This window comes from Chelonia mydas, chromosome 2 (genome assembly GCF_015237465.2).
Source record: "Chelonia mydas isolate rCheMyd1 chromosome 2, rCheMyd1.pri.v2, whole genome shotgun sequence".
Classification (NCBI taxonomy): domain Eukaryota; kingdom Metazoa; phylum Chordata; order Testudines; family Cheloniidae; genus Chelonia; species Chelonia mydas.
Window position 1 is genome coordinate 27170580 of NC_057850.1, and position 24144 is coordinate 27194723.

The following is a 24144-nucleotide window of genomic DNA, read 5'->3' on the forward strand; positions in this document are numbered from 1 at the left end:
ACTGGGTCAAACCAAAGGTCCATCTAGCCCAGTATTCTGTCTTCCGACGGGGGCCAGTGCCAGGTGCCCCAGATGGAATGAACAGAACTGATAATCATCAAGTGATCCACCCCATCTCCCATTCCTGCCCATCCTAGCTAATAGTCATTGATGGACCTATCCTCCATGAATTGATCTAGTTCTTTTTTGAACCCTGTTATGGTCTTGGCCTTCACAACATCCTCTGGCAGGGAGTTCCACAGGTTGACTGTACATTGTGTGAAGAAATACTTCCTTTTATTTGTTTTAAACCTGCTGCCTATTAATTTCATTTGGTGACCCCTAGTTCTTGTGTTATGAGAAGGAGTAAATAACACTTCCTTATCTACTTTCTCCACATCAGTCATGATTTTATAGACCTCAATCATATCTCCCCTTAGCCATCTCTTTTCCAAGCTGAAAAGTCCCAGTCTTATTAATCTCTCCTCATATGGAAATATAATTATTATTATATAATAAAATAATGTGATAGTTACTCTCAGTTCCACCACTGTGAGGGACAAGTACAGCAAAACTCGCTGCTGGCAATTTATATACTAAGAAGCTGAATGTATCCCAACTATAAATATATAATTATGCATTGTATGGGCAGAAATGGGGTTTTTCAATTCCCATATTTAATTTTACCATTGGCAAATACTGAATGCCATGGATCTGGTTGGAACCTGCCTGAATGGTGGAGTCCATGAACTCCCTTGTGTGTGCATCTTCAATGACTTTCAAGAATCACAGGTATACACTGTGCATCCTGTTTTTTTTTCTGCATCTTTCTGGCTGTACATCTGGAATATCATTTTTGTCTGTTTGCTTAAATATTATTTTTGTGTCATTGTCCTCCAGTATTATCCATCTGCAGTGCAGACCTTGGCAGCCCTTCATTACTGACAACATTAGAATTTGAAAGAATAATTAGCTTTTCATGTTGTCTCCCTACAGAAATATATACTTAAGTTTAACACCACTCAGTTTTTCCTTCACATGTAATTTGTAGGCTGTTCAGTTGAATTCAAAGTTAATGAATCACAGTGTACGTCAGTGTAGTTGTGTTTAAACCTGCCTAAAATGTGCTTACTTAAACAGATCTCCAAATGGCTAATTGTCCTACATTTTCTATTGTTTGCTGTGTTCGTGCCGTGTTGGTCCCAGGATATTAGAGGGGAAAAGATGGGTGAGGTAATCTTTTATTGGACCAACTTCTGTTAGTGAAGGAGCTGTGTAGTTTGAAAACCTGTCTCTTTAATTAACAGAAGTTGGTCAAATAAAAGATATTACCTCAGCGACCTTGTCTCGCTACACTTTCTACTAATTTAACTATTACTCACACCCCATTGTACCCCTGAAGAATCAGGAGATATTCTTTACATTTCATTGAGAGCTTCAGTTATGCAGAGTTCTCCAAAGGTGTGTGTTACTGTAATGGATTAAATAATTTCTGCATGGATAATATGTAGTCAGATATGAGGATTTTGGGATCTTTGGATGAAAAGTTGTTTACTGTAGAAATTAGAGTAGGTAAGGAAGTTATATTTTTTCCCACCAAATTTTTTTTTCGTAATTTTTGCATGATTTTTGTTGAAAGATCAAATATCTGAAACCAAAATTATTTTGATTTTTGGCAACTTAATAACCTTCAGAGTTCAGTTGCCAAAAGGTGGGGGGAAAAACCATTTTTCTGTTTTGACCATAGAAGGAAGAGTGGTACTTGCTTTTTCACCAACACCATTTTATTCTACTCCTCACTTTTCTTTGGAAGTCTCTCATCCTAATATTGATGAACCCTGACGGTGTGTGCTGTATCTTATCTCATAAGATCACAGCCTGAGATGGTACAACCACCATCTAGTTGGTAATGATCACTTTTGAAACACTAAATCAATTTATTATATAGCGTGCTATGCAAACTGCTTTTCTTTTAAACCTTCTTGATTAGCTTTTTGGGGTTCACTTCACAAACTTCTAAGGAATTTGTCCCATTATGAACAAATGGTAGATTTCAGTTCTGATTTAAAAACGAACAAACAAGTCAGCCCTTCAAGTTGTTTCCTGGATTGGTGCCAGGCTAGGAAGAAAAATCAGATGTGCTCATGTAGCTTTTTTGTGTTGGGCCAAATTTGTACTCTGATCCATAATGATTAAATTATTCACATGTATGCAGTTTTCAACAGTTGCTCAATTTTCGGTTGGTGGGTATAGAAAATTTAGTTTAAGATCTGTGGCCAAATCCTGGCTTGTCCAGTGTATCTACTAATATTGTACAAGTCTGAGGTATTGAGCTATCCAGTTGGGATCAGAAGTGTTTTTTTATGTAGATTAGAAAAGGGTATGCTCTAAAAGAGCCTATCTTTTTATTCTACCTTTTATTCTATCTTTTTATTGTCCAAAAAGGCCCTAATTTTTCCCACTCCCACTGGGTGGTATTTGTATAAAAAGATACACAGGCAAATTAAGAAATCCTCATGTAATTTTCTGTGGGTGGAAAAAACCCACCCTTTCTAAAGAATTAAAAATGTACAAGCTTTCAGAGTAATAAAAGTGCATTTAAACAGGCCCGTGCCTTAATTATAATATATAGTTAAAATCCCTGTCTGGCTGCTGCTATACTGTACATTTATTTGTTTCACTCGTATCATAATGGTGGTATATACAATCTGGATCAAAAATATTTAGCATGCACCTAATAAAGCCAAGTTAGACAGAAAAAGATCAGCTGCCTGAAGGTGTGATATCTGTAGAAAGGAGCCAAGTTAGAAAAGGGGGTTAGCCATTCAAATGGCCAAGTTAAACAAAAGACACTTAGTGCTAAATTGCCTCCCAACGGATTGATAAACTTTCAGGCAGGAGTAAATTGGGGTTGGGCCATTAATCCCAAATGGTATCTTATTTAACTTGGCTTTTTAGATAACTAACCCGTGTCGAACTTGGCCTTCTCTGAAGATATTCCACCTTTATATGACTAGTCTTCCCCCCCCAAAATTGGCTTTTTTTGTATGTGTTAAATGGTTTTGATCAGATAGCACTCTCTTTTGGGTTCAGAAACAGAATTAAGCTTGGTTCAGAAAAGAATTAAGTCAGTATCACACAGAGATGGGCTGATTTCAATAAAAAGCTAGTTTAGAATGAGACAATACAGCCAGACCAGGATTTTAACCCACTGTTTTCTGGCCCACAACAAGACTCCATTGCCACTAAGCTATATACAGAATAATTTACTGAATTTATTGGAGGCTGAAGGAGCCCGTCTAGTTATCTAAACTGAATATAATAATACTGAAAATGAAACAGAGAAAATGATATTACACAAGCACTACAGCTCTTGATACTTGAACACATACTCATATCTGCATGCATGCATGCAAGATTTCATGAAAATCAGATACTTTAAATAGCATATGGTTTATTTTGTCAAAGAAAGATTAATTTTTAAGTTTAGCAATTTATTTCTCCTACACTATCAGACCTAAAAAGGGACATTTTGTGTACTATTCCTGCTATACAGATGAACTAAGAGCCAAATGCTGCTCTTATTCAAGTTAATGGGAGTTTTGCCGTTAACTTCATTGGGACCAGGATTTAGCCTTGAAAAAATTAATTTTCAACAATTGACGTTGTCATGGCAGTAACAGATTTCCTATATAAGCTTTGTCCAGTGTGGGTAGTCAAGGGCTCATTTTTTCTAACTTGTCTAGAGTCACTACAGTGACTCTAAGTGCATAGGGTGTGTATGTATAAGTGTATCTGTAAAGAGAAGGAATTACAGATTTATATACATTTTGATGAAGAGCAGGGACTGTCTTTTACTCTTCATTGATATAGTGCCTAGCTCAATGGGACACCAATACTCGCTGGGGACTCTGGCAACTATTGTAGTATAAATAATAATAATTAATACCTAATAAATGTTTCGTAGTTAGCTCATAGAAAGTATTCTGTTACTATGGGAGATAAAGTAAACTGGTAACATGTTGTTCCAATGTAGTAATGTATGGTTTACATGATTTACTAATATAGTACTTTGCATAGACTTATAATGAAAACAGGGATGCACATTATTATTCCAAGATATTCCACACCTTTTAGCAGACTTTAATGGAATTCACATATGTTCTCTGCTTCCCTACTTGAAAGCCTCTCAAACTTTACAAAAGTGCCTCTGCATTTGACAATAGAATTCAATATATAAGGACACAATCAGCTGTTTTGTGTGTCCTTAAGAGCAGTCTCATTTCAAAACAGTTTTTAGAATTTCTATAGAGAACAAATAAGAATTGTTTCTTGTTTCAAGAACTCTTATCCTTTGAAGTATCTTTAGCTGTAAGTTAACTAGAGCTCTCCTCCAAAGTCCTCTGCATTGACTAAATGGGTGTAAAATTGATGACAGGCAAAGGAATTTTTTTAAGCTATTAAACAGGAACTTTTTAATACAGCACTACATTATACAAAGTGGCTTTTAATTAGGTGTCAGAAAGAAGTATGTCCCCTTGTGTTTCATTTTGTGTGGGAAAATGTCACAATGGAATAAATAGGAGGTGAAAGGTGTATTGATTCAAATCAAAAGGAAAAATCATACAAAATCTGCAGTGAAATTATGTAGAGTTCAGAAAGACAGGACTGAGTCTGAATGAATGGTTAGAAGATCATTGATAAGCAGTTGTTCTGGTGTTTAGCAGCTGGATTTAGTTTTGTGTTACCCCACAAACAACAAAAATAAACCCACATTCTTTATTTAGAGTTACATGTGCCAGATGATTTCTCTTCAGGTTCTGGATTTGGAAGTATTCCGTTTCTTACCTCCTCATATATTTTTTGAGAAAAATGCAGGTACAGGAAAGGGGACGGTGAGTGGACTCTGATATTAAAATAATCTTCATTTTCTTTCAGGAGAGTACATAACTGCTACAAATGTCGTCAGTGCAGCTTTACAGCTGTTGACACTCAGTCACTACTAGAGCACTTCAACACTGTGCATTGTCAGGAGATGGACATCAGTACAGCCAATGGGGAAGACAGTCATGGCATGTCTGCTATCAAGGAAGAGCCCAAAATTGACCTAAAGGTCTACAGTCTGATCAATCCAGACCCCAAAATGGGGGAGCCCATTTCTGACAGCATAGTGAAGAGGGAAAAGCTAGAAGATAAGGAAGTGCTCAAGGAGAAAGGTTGGACTGACAGCTCCAATGATGATCTTCGCAGTGTGACCTGGAGAGGAACAGACATTTTGAGGGGAAGCCCATCATATACACAAACAAGCTTAGGCCTCCTGACCCCAGTGTCTGTTGGCCAAGAACAGCCAAAGCCTTTAAGGGATAGTCCAAACGTAGAAGCTGCCCACCTTGCACGGCCTATTTATGGCTTGGCTGTTGAGACCAAGGGATTCCTGCAGGGGGTGCCAGCAGGAGGCGGAGAGAAATCTGGACCACTCACTCATCAATATCCTGGGTCAGGCGATAACAAATCAAAGGACGAATCCCAGTCCCTGTTACGGGTAGGAAGCTTTCCTTTGTTACAATGAGTGCATGCATATCATGTTTACTTTCAACTACTCATTTCTCTAGGTTTGGAATGGTGGTTTATTTTCAAGGGCACTTTATTGAAATCAGTCTAAAGGATTCAAACTTTTAGAGCTAAATTGGCAGGTAATAGTTCCCAAGCATTTGTATAAAACATGTACCAGATGCAATAGGAAGCAATCGTTTGTTTGTCTTTGCTATTAGCTCTGACTGAATTTTGGTTAATCATTCCTGCTGATTATGCAAGAATCTGATACATTTGGCGAAGAAAGGTTCAGAATCCCAGAAGGCTGCACATCTGTTATATTAACACGTCTAATCACCTCTTAAATTTTGAGATGGGGTGACAGCGCATACTGAAGTGAGATATCATAGTATTAAACAGCTAAAATATGAAATCTGAGTCAAATATTAATAAAGAAATGTAATTGGGGAGGGGAATTAAAACATGTAAAGTACATGTTAACTTAGACATTTGTCTGGTTGGCTTGTCGAAGAAGAAGAAAAAAAGGAACTGAGGAAATGTCAAAAGAGACAGAAATTCTGTATCTTACTGTACATTCTCATCTTATCCTCAAAACAAAACTGCATTAGTTCTCTCTCGGAACATGTCGCACCTGTGCATACAAAAGGCTTCCCTTCACTCTTTTACTGTATGTACTTTTCCCTGTGAAGGAAGTTTGAGTTTCAGATAACTCACTAATGCTGAGGGGGGAGGTTAGTGGCCTGGGGAAATAACTGTCTTTCTCTCTGAGTCAGCACTGGGTTTTCACTAGGTGTCATATCTCATCTCAACTCCTAGAAAGTTGCTGCAGTTGCTTTCAGTTTGCATACAAAGGTGATTTTGAAACTCAGCTGGTCTTGAGAATGGAAATAATGATTAGCTGCTTTTCTTTATTCTCTCTTTAAGGACATTTAGAATCATAAATCCAGTACAATATGAATGTCAGAAGAGTAAAGAGAAGGCAAATGTATTTTGCAGTATTTTTCTATAATATATATATAAAATCTTTTGAGCTGTTTAAGTCAGTAGAGTCTAAAACTTGAGAATTGTGCTAATTCTCAAAATCATTTATTTATAATTTAAGAGCTTCATGCATCTGAATGGAACCAAAGCATTATGTTTTGTATAAAGCTGTGAAATGTCACTGGCATCATCTCTCAGCTTAATCATTTGAATAGTGCATGGAAGGCTTTCTATGCGCAGATCTGGGTTTGGGACAATTGTGTGTGGGAGCTTCATATATAGTACATGAGTTTCTTTTCTCCTCTGTTTATCAGTATTTTTTAAAAAAATCCTGATTAGAGGTGAAATTTACCCTGACAGAAGGAACCACTTATATCCCACTTAAACTCTGTTTAGTGGGACTTAGCCATGCATATACCTTTTGTTGTCTATCTCCACAGGAGCCACTTTTACCCTGGGAGGCTAGCCAATTGAGACTAAATTTTATTTGTTTTGCACAGGCTAAACCTCATTGTCTATTTAAAAAAAACAACATGCAAAGGAATCTGATAACGTGCTGCATTAGCGCTGTGAAGACCACTGATACTCCTCTGGCTGCGCCTGAAAACTTAATATAATACCACTTAAGTTTTTTTATTTACCTTATTTTTTTACCCGTGGAGAAGGCAGAGGAGGAAAGATTATGCTGGCCAATTTTTATGGTTGGCTCAACAAGAAATTCAAATATAAATATATATTTAAAGGTTCTTCATGGAAAGGTGCTAATATGTTTAGGTTTTCAATGGATTTCAATGGATTTCTTTTCAGAGGTGCTGAATTCCTGCCATTCCCATTGACTTCTGAAATCATTGTCCTCTGAACACGCAGTCTGCTTATTTAGGTGCATAAATATGGATTCAGTTGTTAGGTTTAGGTACCCGCTTTTTAAGATTTTAGTCTACATCCCAATTTCTGCTTTACACAGTTTGTAAAATGATTGTGGTAAAAGATTAGGCTTAGTCTGCACTGATTAGGGAAACTATGTTGGCACCTTTCAGGGAAGAATTACCTTTAAAAACAGTTCTGGCCAATGATAGTTGAACTCCACTGGACGCAGAACCTAATTGAACATGTCTTTCCCTCAACCGCCATTTCTTTTTATTTTCACGTTTCCATTTTTCTTCTGTGAAGATTGGAGAGGGGGCTTATGTCAACTAGTCATCTTTTTACTCGGACACTATGTCAGTGGACTCCTGGAACAAAAAGACAGTTCATACACATCATAAGACATACCTATGTTTCATAACTATTGAGGGAAGAAGGAAATAGTGAGACTTTAGCCTTCATTTTGGGAGTTCTGGGGGCGAATGTAACGTGAGGGTTTAGTGCCAGTTCAGATTCAGAGTTGAATCGGGTCAGTGCGAAAAGAACCCCCAAAATTCCTGATTCAGTTCCCTGTATGCGGAATTGTACAATGAAACCCTGGCTCTGTTAAAGTCAAAAACAAAACTTTGACTTCTGCGGGGCTAGAATTTCACCCAAAGGCATCTTTGCTGCTAACATTCTGAAGGATTAGAACATCAATTGATCCAAGCAGAAGAGTTATTTAGATTAATTCTGCTGCGTACTCTTCATTTCCAAAAAGCTAAAGTTTTTCTAGTCAACACTGATTGTATCCAGTGAATTAAAAAAAAAGAATGCTCTTTATTGTTTGAACATAACTTACCTGATTGTCCTCTTAAGAAAAAGAAAATGTAAGTCTGTAATGTGAAGCGATGATTTAGGTACTAAAAGCTGGCATGCCCCAACCAGTGCTTCCAGCTGGTACAAGTCTCTAAAGTTATATCAGTAGTTGAATTCAAAGTTGTGTGTGCTAGGGCCACTTGTTGACAAAAAGGCAAAATTTACACTACACTTGTACACTTGTATTATTCTGTTTAGATGACAGAGACTGTCATTTCATGTTTTTGAAAAACGGACATGAACGAAACTGTGTTAATCTGGGGAGAACCGATTGGAAACACTGAATATGTAATGTGATCAAAGGAGAGAAATGGCAAGTGTCTGATTTTGTGTTCCCCCCAGTGGTTCCCAATTACTAAGAAAGCTTTGAAATGATTTTAACAGTTATAATGATAGTTTTCACTTTTCATCTTTGGAGTTCACTTTTGAGACTGGGTTGGCAGTGTTATTCACACGTTTTACAGATGAAGTAATTGAGTCACTGAGAAGCTTAGAGACCTGCCCAGGGTCACATGGTAAACCAGTGGCAGAACCAGTATCAGAATTTTGTCCTTGTGACTCCCATTGCTCACTCCCTCTCTGTTCTGTTTTGAATTGTGGTGCATGAAGTTTAAGTGGTCAAGGAATTTGGCTTATTTAATTGTTTTAAAAGTGTGTATAAATGCATATGGAATATACATAGCAATGATTATTTCTGGGAAGAAATTTACATAATGCGAGTTTGTGTTGCGAGCTATGTATTGTATGGTGATCAGTGTACTCTTTGGAAACACAGTCCCATAATTTTTTAAGTACAGCTGATGAGGGAATGCTTATAGATAACACTGTACATAAATAGAATTTGTTGTAGAATCAGCTAATGCAAGGGCTATAGTATTTATCCAACAGCAGTAAAACAAATAGAGGATAATATCACAAGCAAGTTTTCTAGGTGTTTGTTTTACAGTGTATCTTTGGCGGTTGACATGTGGTTATAATGTCAAAAATAATAAAAATCGATTGAAAAAAGGTGGAAAATTTTATATTCTATAATTTGTCAACAAAATTATCTCATAAGTACAATACATTTGTAAGGTTTCATGTTTTATAACATGCCTATATGCTGCTTTATTGCTCTCATTCTACCTGTGATGGCCACCTGCCCCCCACAATGTGTCATTCAGTAGATTCTTCAGGGGAGAAGGTTGGGTAGGATTTCATTTATTTTCAGTGGTTGAAACATCAAATTGATTGCATCCTTTCAGGAGACTGAGATATTGTAACAATGATGGTTTGTACAATGCACGTGCAAACACGTGTAGATAGTGGGCACACCTCCTGCCCCCCAGACAATTAGAGAGAGTTTTCAGACTGTTCATGTGTGAGTGAATCTTTCTCAGAGATTTGTTACACTTCTTGGAATAGCTTTAATTTTTATTTTTTTTTTATTAAAATGTTTCCAGTAACTGTATTTACAGGCTATCTGTATGTTTTGTAAATGGGAATACAAATAAATAAATAAAAAATTCCTCAGCATGGAACACTGTAGATGTTAACCCTCTCTTCCTTAGAGTAACTGAATTTATAGTTTAAAGATTTGTTGATACTGGAGAAGTCTATTGAGATGCAAAAATGTTCCTTCTGTAGGGGAGAGAACATTGGCAGTCAGCAGAAGATCAACCAAGCAGCATTGTTTAGTGCGTTGATAACTCTGATTCTGGACAGTAGGAACTCTTTCCTAAACTGATTTTAAATGAAGTGTCCTCTTCTATTATGTTTTGGTGCTGCAGTACCAAGTTTTCCACAGTGTAGACACACAGAGGTGCAGCGTGATCCTGGGAATTTACACACAGACCTATTTCGCATATAATGGTATCTGTGCACAAGGGGATGTGCGGATGTTACTGCAACACTTTCACATGCATGCATAAGACCACTGACCGCAATGTGTTCTAATGTCGTCCATTTCTGAAAGTGTCGTACATATTATGGCCCATCTGCAGTAATTTCATATAAAACATATGTAATATGAGAGAGAGTCAGAGGAGCAAATTGTAATAAATGTAGATCTTGGACAGCAATATTTAAGTCTTGACTAAAATTATGTTAAAATTTGCTATAGATGTTTTCTTTTGAGGCCTAATCCTGTGAGGGGCTGAACACACTCAACTTTTCCATGGAACTGAGGGCACTTAGCAACACAAGCTACAAGAAAGCATTGCATTTCTAGGTTGATTCAATTTACCTCAAGAATAGTTGGTTATTGTTCAGTCTGTGATATTTACATTCCAAATGTTCCATATACTGTTCTGTATATAACTATCTAGAGATGGTTAATTTTTTAAATTTTGAATTTCTGCTGGGCCAATCATGATTCCACCCCTTCCCCTTTTTCTTAACAGGGTGAAGAGCAGGTTGATTTGTTTTCAAAGTTTGAAAGAAAAAAAGATACAATTTTCACTTAGTTCTGACCTTAAAAGTAACAATGTAGTAAATAGCATACATAATTTTCCCTATAGTGTGGATCACTGGATAGTTTATACTGTATTTCGAATTATTGATCCCCGTTTAACTGTTAAGGAGACTTTCAAAGGGTTATGTGCCCAACAGCCTCTGAAACTCAATGGAAATTCCTCACTCCCCTGTGTGCTTTTGAAAATATTTTCCCTGTGTATAAACGTCAGATTGTTGGCTCTAGAAGGAGAGCATATCTCAGAAGTGAATCCTGCTTGCACTGAAGTCAGTAGAAGATTTGCTGCTGACTTTAACAGGAGGAGCAAACCGTGCATGTGAGAATACACAAAATGTGTTCTTAAAAGTCTTGGTAGTATTAACAGATGTACATAATCACTGGGGACTGCAATGCAATGAATAACTTTTTTTTAAGCAGGAGTATTCTTATGCTGATTTGTAGAATGAAATTTGGGAAGGGTATAATTGTTCCATTTTTTGCTTTAGTTGGTAGATTTCTTGGACACTGTATCTTTGTCCCCACTTCCTTTAAAAAGTAGCCCTCTAAAGAAGAAACAACTGAAATAGTTTCTCTTTAGCTGTGTCTCATTTTTTCCCCATTTCCTCTGACTCCGTTAGGGATCTTTCAGGAAGTATTTATAGTCAAGGCCATTCATTGCCATATGAGTCCTCTAATTAACTCAGGGAAACTCAGCAGGCACTATGTCTTACTAATGCACATTGCTATGTTGGGTCAAAGAACTGCTAAGCTCTTCCAGTTTTGTTAAAAGCACCTGTTTCTACAGTTCAGAGTTTGAGGTGGTGGGGAGTTAATTTTTAAGTATAAATAGAACCTGGTAAATTTAAATGTTCATCTGACAAGCGAAGTGTCAGAGTAAAGATAAGGACTTGATTAGAAACAATTTTGAAACCTTGATTTCCTGCACAAAACCGGAGAATGGTAAAATTCCCTTGTTGCTGAATGGGCTACAAGTGAAGTTAAACTAACTTTATAAAGCTTTGAAATAGCTTAGAAACAAACATGTGTTTGGCTCCTTTTAGTAACTACTGGAACAAACCCACAAGAAAATTGAATGTTTTGCATTACTCATCATGACACAGTGATCAAATAGGACTAGAATATAACTTGAAAAAAATGTTAACCTGCCCAGTTAAATAGATGTTTCTGGTTCATGAGAATTGAATTTAAGCATAGTCGAGTGGGGATGGGTTGTCACATGGAAAGAGGGCCCCACCTTTTGGATATATACCCACCCATCGTTGCGTACATTTCTGTCACTGGGGGCAGGGAATGAGTAGAACTGTATTAGACAGTAAAATCATTATTTAGGTGTGGCACTGTAATAATACAGTGGGAGGATATTTGCATCAAAAACGCTGAGGAAAAGGTGAATCAGTCTGCAGAACAAAGATCAAGAAGCATTAAGTTACAAGCCCCCTGGCTTTTTAGTAAGCAACAGTGTATACAGAAGTTGCTAGGATCAATAGCAAAATGATTCTAGCAGAGAAAACCAGATTCTTGATTTAAGATGAGCTGCATCATTTGGCTTGTTGAGTCAATAACGAAGACAAAAGCTATCCTACATTCTATAATGAAACAAATGGCTGATATGGATTGAAATTCAGAATCACATATAGTTAATTGAACCTTTATATTCCCATCATTAGTTCAGATATCAAAACTGCTCTCTTATTCTCAGTGGTTTGATAGTTAGCTCATCAAGATAATTTCTTCAGTAAGAAGAAGCAAAATATTATGCATACTGGTTTCTAAAGTAATACTGGTTGACTCATGGTCTCATTATTTGAACTTGTGAGAAAGAGTTGTCATTAATATCATATGGATTTTGAAGTGAATGTGATTTTATGGTAATTATGTAATTTTATAAAATATGTGCATAGATATTAGGAAAGAAATATGAATAATAACTTTGCTTACATGTCTCTGATTACTTAGTGCTGTGTTTTCTGATCAGATCAACATCTTTTGTAACATGTATTGCTATTGTTACGTTCATCTGATTCCCGGGGAGCAGGTCATTGGCTCGTATAATTCTTATAGCTCCGTTAACTTCAGTAGAACATTGACAGTTTTCACCAGCTGGAGATCTGCCTTTGTTCTCTTTTTAACTGTCTTTTTTATTTATTTATTGACAAAGGGCCCAACCCTGCAAACCTTACTTCTAAGAGTAGCACCGTTGATTTCAGTAGGACTAATCATATGAGTTAAGATTATTCACAATAAGTAGGGTTTCAGGAACAGACCTAACATCAAAGCAACATCTTTTATCCAGGCTTCAAATGGATTACTAAATTTTTACTTTTAACTTGTGCTACTCTCTTATAGTATTAGTTATAACTATAGCCTAATTATTGTTTTAAATAAAACACTGTGACAGTACCAAATAAATACAGCTGTGAGCACCGCACACATAAACAAAACTGAGTGTAATGTAAACTATATAATTCCTAGATTTTTCAACGGCAAGGGCTCTTTAAATTTGAAAGTAAGACGTTTGCACTATTCAGACTAATTTTATCAATTATTAAACTTATCAAAAGTTTTGAGAAGTAAAATAAGCACATTGTAATAATTTATTTTTAGGTTCATCAGTGTTTAGCATTAGATTATACATTTCCAGTGGAATGAAAGTTTGTATTTTACATTCAAACTAAGGACCAAATTATGCCAAATTGAATTCAGCAGGAACAGCACACCATGTCCGAGGGCAGAATTTATCACTAATTTGTAGATTTTTTCAATGGAAAATTAAATTTCATAGATGAATGCAGGCAAGGATTGTCCCTAATTTTGTTTTTGCCTGAAGTGGATGGTGTTGAACAGTGAAAAGTGGCATGAAGATACATTTAACATATGGAAGTGCAGTTGTTCTTTGTGTTGAATTTCAGATATCCTTTGTACATTAACTTTTGGTAATTAAAAGAAAGACTAAATATAAATTTTAGAGGAGGGATATTGTGATAGGCTGCAAACACGTGCTTAATCTATTGGACTAGGAATGCATAGCCATAATTTTAATTAATTTGAAGGAATCCAGACGCTGTACATATCTAAATGAGTTTCAAAGTGGTAAAGATTTAAAAACAGATTTGTAAATAAATAGTGAACACTCATGTTCTGTTGATATCTCAGAGCTATTTTATCCAGAGATTAATGTTTCCAGTTAAAAAATGCCCACTATGGGAAATAGTTTTGGTGTGTGCACAGATATGTGCAGAAACAGAAGAAATGTAAGTATATCTGTATAAAATATATAGATATAAATATACACACAGCAGGTGCTGAGAAACTTCCTTTGTTACCTAAGAACTGATCAGAATAGATATATGCATGTAGCTACTTTTAATGTGGTCTAATGATCCTTATTTTAAGATCTCTATTGTAGCACAGTTGATATAGTGGAGAGCTTCACATCTGATATATTTCATTTATGTCTTGTACTGAATTCTCTTTCTAAAATACATGCTTATAACGATTGAATAGTTCTTTTGATGTTTTGCTACTTGTTCCTTTGAGAAGTGTTCTGAGTATTTTAAACGTCTCATGGATTGCCAGTATATGTTTCAATGTCCTACCTCTATAATTTTAAAAAAGTGATATGTGTATATATATGTAGTATATTATAGTCGAGATATGACATTTATTTAAAGTTCAATTAAAATCCCAGAGCAAGATTTGTGCCTGGCTACTGGATGAGTGTGCAGTACTGTAGAGGGAACAAAGAGCCTTCTTTTTGCGTCCTGCACAGCAGCTGGTTTCCAAAGGGAGGCGGTGTGATGGGGACCATGGTCACACAAGTCCACTGCAGGAGATGCTAGAGCTAGCAGTGTGGCCTGGTGACTAAGCTTCCCTGTAGCTCTTGCTGAAGTTGTGGCTCTCCGCATTGCCCCAGTGCAAACAAACCTATACAGTATGGCGAATATTTTTAAATGAATGATACTGCTTTGGTGGAGACCAATGCTGCCCAAAGGGAAGTAGCAGGACACATTCTGTCTAGGGGATAGTGCTCTCTGTCATGCAGAGGATGCAGACCCACTGTGGAGTGTAGCAGTTGCACCCTGTGTGATTGCCCAGTTCATGCTAGTGCCCTTTTCTCATGGAGAGGAAGGATAGGCAAGTAATCAGAATATTAGCTTGGGACTTGGGAGACCTGGGGTTCAATTTTTTGTTCTGATGCAGACTCCCTGTGAGATCTTGGCCAAGTCCTTTAGTCTCTCTGTAACTCAGTTTCCTATCTATAAAATGAGAATAATAGCACTTCCCTACCTCATGTGGGTGTTGTGAATATAAATACACTAATGATTGTGTGCACAGATACTACTGTAAAAGGGGACAACAAAGGACCACCCTCCCTGCACAGAGACGCCCTTTCGCCCCCGAAAGAAATTACATGGAATGTGAAAGCTAATATTTTGATTGGATATGTCGGACTTCTTTTTTTCCTGCAGAAAATTTCAGTGAAAAATTGAAAACTGAAATATGTTTTCCCCAAACTGAAATATTGTGATTAGGGAATGCCGTTGCTGTGCCTCATAGGAAATAGTAGTTCAAATGCCTCATGCTCCCATTCTCCTATAGGCTGGGCTCGTTGGTTTGACTACATCTCCCATGATGCATACAGTGTTCCCCGCATCATCACTGTTAATGTGAGGCAGTGCATCGTGGGAGTTCTGTGGTTACGATGCATCATGGGAGATACAGCACAACTGGGGAGCCCAGTACTCAGAGTATAATGGAGAGGTGAGGCAACTGAATTACAGCTCCCCTGAGGCACTGTGGCAACATATCCCCAAAAACAATCTGTTTCTAAGCAAAACCCAGCGACTTTTCAGATTTTGAGCATACATTTTTTCATTGAAAATTAGAATTGTTTTCTTGAGATGCTTTTTTGAGAGAACTTCTTTAAAAAATAATTCCATCCAAATAGTTTTTATGGAAAAATTTTGACCAACCCTAATTTTTTATGGTGCAAATTCTATTTATTAGCTTTAATTCCACAGCACATATTGTAAGTAGAATAACATGAATTCCGGTCTATTTTACTTATCACAAATATATAGGCTGTTATATACATGCTAAAAAAATTATATATTTGAAAAAAATATGAGGAGAATGTTTCATGCAAGATGGGAAACACTATAGGGTAAGATTCTGAAACTTTCACTTATATGGAATAGCACCTTAGTCTATGAGTGGTCTCACTGAGGTCAGCAAGAGGCTATTCAATGTGAGTAAGCATGTCACGCTGCTTCTGTTTTCAGAATTAACAAATGCTGTGATGACACATTGTGTATGAAGGACCTGATCTATCTCCCACTGAAGTGAATGAAAACGTTGCTGTTGACTTCAATGGAAGTTGGATCATACCTTAATTTCTGGAGTACAAATTAAAGGGAAAAAAAATTAGGTTGCAGGTCTAAATTTTATACTCGCTTTGTAAATATGTCTATCCTCTTTGTAATCCTGAACAGAGAGATCTGCACATGGAGCAGGAGGTTCATATTTCTCATTTGACTTTTGACCTTATTTCGGCTTGTGCACTCCCGAGGTGCAAACTACCTACTTTCACATATGGGAAGAAGTCTTTAACAATTGGTTATTCTGTAGTCTTTAATCATGTCAGTTGCCTTCAGCACTTGCTACGAGTAAAATTCCACTCAGTACATTTTAAAATGGATTGTACCACATGCTGTTTCTTCTTGGAAGAACTTTATGATCTGAAATTTGTGCTTAAATAATAATAAATACTAATAAAAGAAATAATCAGAGCAGTTGTCAAGGATTTTGTTATGAATGGGGACGAGGAGAGATGCAAACAAGCTGGAGATGGGTTTTAATTCACATGTTATTCTGGGAGCCTACAATTTCTGGTGAGAAAAAGGCATATTTTAGGTCTAATTCCTCTTTTTTTGGCATGGAACGATGCCTGCATGTTTTGTTCAATCAGATGTTCAAATGAGATCTTTGGATGCTTACAACTAATTTTTAGTAGGTGGGGTGCAAATTTCTTCAGATGCCACAAATAGAGCCTGATCACAGCTGTTTCACTATGATTATAAAAATTAAATCTGTGAATCATTTGAACTGTATTTACTGGTTGCAGAGGAATAAAACTCATCCACACAAAAATATCTTACATCTTTTGTATATATTTTTTCCAAAATTAGGTGCATCATTGTTCATGTGCAGTGTATTTTAAGTATGATGTAATCACAATGCCAGAGTATTTTAAAAAATCCCCCCAAAATGGAGACCTTGTTCAATTGAATATCGCATGCTTTTATGAAGAAATTGTATCTCTTTGTGGTGGGATAAATCTCTGAGCTTGTTCTGAAATTACTGTAAATAACACACAAACCTCTTCAGACTTCATAGAAAAGCTTAGAAACTTCACTGGAACTGTTCACTGGGCACTTCAAAGCTCTCACCGCTCCAGTCTGTACATGACTAAAAGGCTGTAAGGCACATAGTACGAGGTAAAAACATTCAAATCAAAGAGAGACTTAATATACCACTATTATAGCCTTTATAAGACATTTGGAGAATAAAATCTCTAAATATTAATGGGTTTCTTTTCCTGATGTATGCATGTACATTAACTGCCTTTAATGTTCCTGGTGGTAGGCCCTTAAATTGTAAGGGGAGAAATATACTCTCTGGTATACATTATGTGTTTCTTCAATATTTGAAGGTGGATACTCTCATAACCCCAAACTGACTTGGAACTAGAAGTATTGAAAAGCTTGTATTGTGAAACTAGGTTCAGTCAATCTATTTTTTTAAGGAAAGCACTAGGGTTTCCTAGGGAGGAATCTCCATCCTTAGAGGCTTTTACAAAGGCCTGGCTGGGATGATGTAGTTGGTTTCGGTTCTGCTTTGAGCAGCAGGTTGGACTAGATGGCCTCCTGAGGTCTCTTCCAACCCTAATCTTCTATGATTCTATGATTCTTCTGAATTCAATTAACATAGTAAACTGTGAGGGTCATTTTGACATTTCACTTTGCAGCTGATAATGAAGAGAGACAATCTGTGTGTGTGTACATTGTTTGTAGTGTGTCACCTGGTAGTGAATTACTAAAATTATTTTATATCTTACTGGAAGGGACAAATAATGATAAAGATTTTTCTTTTGTTTAAATTCTTATAAACTCTGGGATACTGGGTCAGTGGAGGGAATGAGTTAATGGAAATCTTGATTAAAATCTTTTAGGCTTCAAGGCTTCTGGTTCTTGTAAACAACTTGGCACTTACACATGTATTTTTTCTGTTTTTTACTAGTCTGTTTACTGGTTTTAAAATAAGAACCAAAATAAGAAAAGTCAGTAGAATTTTTTTAATTAAAAAAATTAAAAAGCTTTTCCACTGATCACAGAAACTTCTGTAGTTATTTAGCAAGATGTTTTATAGGACCAATATTAATCATTTTAAAAGCAAAGAGTATGTTCTGAGTGTACTGATTTTTCCATTACTGAAAATTACTTTCTGTTTAGTAGAAGTCTTAAATCTGGGTTGGTTTTTAAATAGTTCCTTTTATGCCTAAAGGACGGTAAACTTAATCTTCACTTAATCAATTTGTCCTTGCCTTCTAATAGCTAACTAAACTGTTGAAGGGTAGAGGTCCTTGCAATGGATATCCATAACAACTGTCAGATCAGATTTGATTTAGAAACTCCGTTTGCAAGACAGAGGAGATAATTAGTGTTTGTTAAGCTTGATCCTTCGGCCTGGCCTGTTCTGGCTTGACGGTCCAGTAAACGACTAAATTACACTATCTGACATGAGACCCGGATTCAGTCAGTACAGATCTTGGACTTTTTGCTTCTGGATGTCTCAAGTTTCTGCAGTAGGTATTTCATTAGACTTCCTGGCCCTTGTGGCCAGCATTGGGATAGACCTCTAGATTGTTTTCTCAAACACAGAATTTAAATTTGTGAATAGGCATCTCAGTATGAAGGCTTAGGGCATGGCTACACTGGAAACTTCAAAGCACTGTCGTGGGAACGTTCCCCCAGCAGCACTTTGAATTGCGAGTGTGGTCGCACGCGAAAGCTGGGAGAGCGGTCTCCCAGCGCACCTGGTAATCCACCTCCATGAGGGGATTAGTTCCAAGTGCTGGGAGCTCGGCTCCCAGTGGTTGGAGCCTGTCTACACTAGCACTTTTAAGCACTCAGACTTGCTTGTTCAGGGGGGTGATTTTTCATACCCCTGAGCCAGCAAATTAGAGCGCTATAACATGTAAGTGTAGACAAGCCCTTAGTCATAGTTACAGGTACTTGAAGGCCTTCTTCCTGCTACTCTAGTTAGGATGGATGAACCACAAGAGTATTCAGGCTCTACTTCCTTAGACATCTCACAGCAATAAAGAGAGAGCAATTTTAAACGCACAAGGTTGAAAAATGTTTTATCTGTTACTATTTCATAGCTCGTTGATAGGGAGTTTGGATTTTGAAAGCATTAGGAAATTAACTCTCTCACAAGCGTATCCATCCACCCATCCAGAGTGAGTTCAGGAGTGATGCCCAGCGCTTTGAGAGTTACAGGAAGAGCTCAGCAAATATTTCCAGTTCCATGCTTTGCCTGTGAATGTGTGCTGTCTCCAAATTCCCTCTGTGTACTGCTTCCATCAGTAATGTAGAAATCTGCTGCCCCCTCTGCCTTCCTGTAAAAGTTGCAAAGAAAGAGGACATTTCTTTTGGTTTACTGGGACCCCTTCATCTTGGGATTCTCTAATTATTCATTGTGGTTGGGTTTTCTCCCTCTTCTTTCTTATTTAAACCTCTCTTCTTTTTATATATTTTTGTCATTCTTCTGTGGAACTCATGTCTCAGTAGCAGAGCTGGTTGAAATTTTCTTGATTTTGAGTTTTTGACAGAAGACATTTTTTGACAACTCCCTGAAGTTGTTCAGGTTTTTCAACCCACTTTACTTAGCAACCATTTGCTCAATGGATATATAATTAAGACAGAAATGGGAGTCTCCTGAGAGGGAGAGATTAATCAAAACTTGGTAAACCCTCATTAAAGTCATAAAAACCCTCATTCATTAATGCCTATCATCATGCATGTAGTCTGTACATGACATGGGAATTTTCTTACCCAAAGGGTAGGTACTGATTTCTTCTATCAGTACCATTTAACAAACTTTCACCAGGAGTAAGGAGAAATGTTAGAGCAGATCAAAACAAAAGTGAACAGAATAGTTAATGAAGCTCCAAGTTGATACGCTGGCAGGGAATGCCTTAGGGTTGGATCTGTCCCAAAAGTTCCATTTGTGATTGAATGACTCTGAATGGGTAGCCCTGACTATGGACTGTTGGAAGTATTCATTATGGAAAGACCAACTTTATCATACTTTCCTCTACAGTCTGGCCAATATCAAAATGTTTTAATCTAATTTCAGACTTTGTAATACATTGTCTATCGGATATAGCCATATGGATTCAAAAAGCACTTTACTTGCCATCTGCTGATAGAGGAAAGTGAGATTCTAATTTAAAATGACAAAAATATTTTTCTGTCTCAAATGTGGTCGGATGCCTTTACTAGTTGTTTGTACTGCCATTATTATTGATTGCACTGCATTAAGGGGTTGTGTTAAGTTGATCAGAGTCTGTTTTCAATCTGATAATTATGATCTTTCGGTTTACAAAAATACCGATAGTAATTCAGTGATGACTATTAATAGCCATAAAGTATTTGGAAAATAATGCTCTTTAATTCTTAAAATATTTGATAATTACAGCTTCTCTTACAAAATGGCAGTAATTGCAAAAACTTTCTGTTGTTCAAATGTATGAGTACCAGTAATCAAAAAGGTCTTAATAATTGTTAACAGAAACTATTTTTTAAAGGGCTGCAAGAAAATGTTTCCTTTTTAACAGAAAGGATGGAGGCAGGGGACAGGAATACATTCTCAATATAAAGACAGCTCTTGTTTTTTAGAGCTGACTGGGGAATTCAGATTCCTTGGTTCTAGTCCCAGAAGTGCCACTAATTCACTTTCTGATCTGGGAAAGTCACTTCCAGTCAGCTTACAGTTTTGCAAGTTGCTGCTAATTGTGAGAGCCTCCATTTTTGTATGTTACCTGTCTGTTTTATACGTTATCTGTCTGTTTTATGCTGCACAGCTGGAGACACATAGGGTCTGATCTTCAAAGCTGCTAAGCACTTATAAATGCTTTTGGCTTCACTTGCGGATTGATCCTCAGCTGGTGTAAATTGTCATAACTCCATTGACTCTAGTGGAGCTAAGATAGTTTACATAGAGGAGGAACTGCTTCCTGAAGTTGTGAGTGCTCCTTACCTCTGCAAATCAGGCCCTGATTGTCTCTGGTTTTGTGCCCAAAATTAACAGACATTCCTGAAATTTCATGTCTTAACCTCTCTCTTCATCAGTTTCCACATCTGTGAAAAGGGGTAATAATACTTCCCTATCTAACCACTGTGTTAAATTGATGGTGTTTGTCCGTAGTATTTAGATTGTGTCATAATTAATTGTTATTTATAAACATTTTGATTTCTGCGGATCAAATATGAGATATACGTGCAACAAATAATAAATACTCAAATATATATTCTAATAATATATAGGTAATATAGTATATTCTGCATCAGTGCTCAACATATTTAACTACTTACTAATACTCACCTGGGCCCTGATTCTCTTGCCCTTACTCATGGTGAGTAGCACCTTATTTGCCACTGATTTCACTAGTCCTTTTGGAACAAATAATACAAAATGTATACAATAAATATATTATGAGCTATTTTCCTATAAAAATAATGGTTAAATTGTGGGATTTTAACTTATTAAGACAATCACAATGTTTTTTTTTTCTCGTGCTATAGCAGTTGGGCTATTGATTTGCCAAAGGTTAGGACGTGAGGAATATAGGGAATAAAATGCTGTTTGTGTTTGAGGATAAGAAATATGGAAAAGCACAATTTGTCCCATATACTGCATACAGAATGAACGTCTCAAAGAAGTTCCTGTGTTCTGAGTCATAAAATAAAGAGTTATAAGATGTGTGAGTGATGCCTTTATCTGCTAATATAACTAATCCCCTACTGTTGTACTGTGATATTTCTGAGACTAGTTATTCCTTAGTGCAGCTCATTCAAAAGAAAGACACCTGTGTAAAATAAATAAATAAAAAGTAGGCCAAAAGGCCAATTGATTATCATTTTACAGTTTGTATTGGAGCTGCTCAGAGTACTATTGCAAGACAGTTACTCCAAATTTAGCAGTGGCAGTATTCAAATAGGAATAAATGTGTTGCAAGTTTTACTGATAAGAAATGAACTTTTGTAATGTGCAGAAGTAAGAATCTGGCAAAAGAGGGAAGGTAACTTAGCTGGTGAGTCCTAATGAACTAAAGCATTAGGGCTGTGGGGAGATTAGATGCAGTGAGTATGATTACTTTTGCTAAACACTTCCCAAGCTCTGTTTGAAGCATAAACCTCATTTGACATGCAGAGTTTGTGGCTGCACAATTTCTTCGTTATGCTGTGGGACATTAACCCTCGACTTACACTATACACCTGGTGGTGTTTGCAGCAATTTTTCCCATGTCACTGAAGACAGTGGGACCCTGCATTTTTCGATCATTGGATCTCAATATTTGCTGAACATAATGTGAAATATGTGCGTGTGTATTGATTTGTTTCGCATTTTGCACCGGCATTTTTTTTAAAAATAGTGCTGCAGAAGCCACTTACAGAGCACATCACACTACAAAATGTTCTTCAATCATCTGACAATCCCACATTTACAGTGCTTTGAAATTTGTACTATGGCTTATAAAATATAGGAATTTGTGATGATCTTCTATTTGCCCAGGTATGTTTCTGTGTGTGTACATTAACGTTTATGTGGACTTTCAGCCTGTTCTTTTCCTTACATTGTAGTTTGTTTAGCCATGTGATTGCAGCATGAGAGTGAACAGGAAAGGGATATAGGTTATACCAACTGATTACCTGTTTATTATAAAAATAATTAAGTTGCATAGGAATGGGAATGTTGTCTAGTGGTTAGAGCAGGAGGGAACCAGGACTACTGGATTCTGTTCCAGTCTCTGGCTTTGACTAAGCTGGATGATTTGGGGCAAATGACATAACCCCTCTTTGCCGTAGTTTGCTCATTTTATTACCAGGGGTATGGACATAATTAATGTTAATAAAGTGCTTTGAGAGCCTGGGATATGAGGTACAATAGAAGTGGAAATTATTATTACTAATTACTGAAATTGTATATGTTTAATAGACATCTATTTCCTTATATTAGATCCACTATTTTATAACGACAGCTTTGGCTTACTCAGGCATGATTGCACTTCTGACATGAACAAACGGTTTTGAAACCAGTCATGTTAGGTCAAGATGGTGAGAACAGTATATGGTAATGAGGTTGGAACTGTATAAACAACATGGTTGTAACACCGGACTAGGGAAATGACAGTGTCATTCTCACGCCTTAAAAATCATCAGCATGCTATTCCCCTTGTCCCCCAGGATGATAGAATTTATTGAAACAGTTTATTTTCAACACATGGTTGATCTCTTTGTCTGTATCTGTAGGTCAGCTGTGCTTTGTTATGGGCTTTATGCATGAGCCTTGAGAAATTTGCTTAGCCTTATATCTCCCTACCATGTAAATTCTGTGATTTGTTAGAGATACCTGGGAAGAAATAAAAACTTACTCAGTTGATTAAGACATATAAAGTTAGTGTCAAACGAAAAAAGGACCGAGTGAATCTACGGTGCGTATAAAAGACTAGTCCGTGCATTCATTCTCAGGTATGTTTATGACATTTTCCAGATGAAGAGAGGAGGACATAGGGATTTTAGGTGCCCTTTGAGAAATCTCACAGAACATTTAATCAGAAAAGCCTCACCATTGGCAGGAATTTGTATTTTTATTATGTCTGAGTACTTATGCATGTAAGCATATCTGTGAATGTGCATATCCAGAGCATGTACATAAGTTTATATGTACATAGTCTCTCTGTGTGTATGTACAGTATGTGCCATATGTGAGAGACATAGCACTTAAGTGAACTACAAGACTATACAGATATTGAGGAAGTGAATGAAAATACGGTAACAAGGAGAATGTAATGTAAGAGGTTTGTGATGTCATCTGTGTGTCAAAATGCTACTAGAGCCTTCTCATTGTTTTTCTGCTCTATGTACTGTATGTTTAACAGCAAAGTAAAATATTTATACATTTTGTCCATGTATATTGTTTACATTACATTTCTTTCTCTAAGGGAGATTACCTAGATGATTTCTCAAGAGAGAATGTTGTTTGTTTTTGCAGCTTTGAAAGTTTTTGTGGCTATCCTGTTTGTTCCCTAGTTCTCAAAAGGAGAAAATACCCATGATCTTTTTGTAGTTTTAGAAGCCATTTTTACTGAGAAAATGGACTTTGATTGGCTT

The 24144-nt window shown here is 36.8% G+C and overlaps 1 protein-coding gene across 4 annotated transcripts in view; it reads left to right on the forward strand.

Moving 5' to 3' along the window:
- TRPS1 (transcriptional repressor GATA binding 1) overlaps positions 1–24144 on the forward strand; it is a 252814-nt gene that overhangs the window by 68028 nt on the left and 160642 nt on the right. For all 4 annotated transcript variants that reach the window (XM_037892095.2, XM_037892096.2, XM_027828561.3 and 1 more), the window contains one exon: positions 4918–5521. In XM_037892095.2, the coding sequence (XP_037748023.1) occupies positions 4918–5521 (604 nt within the window). The remainder of the gene's footprint in view (positions 1–4917; positions 5522–24144) is intronic.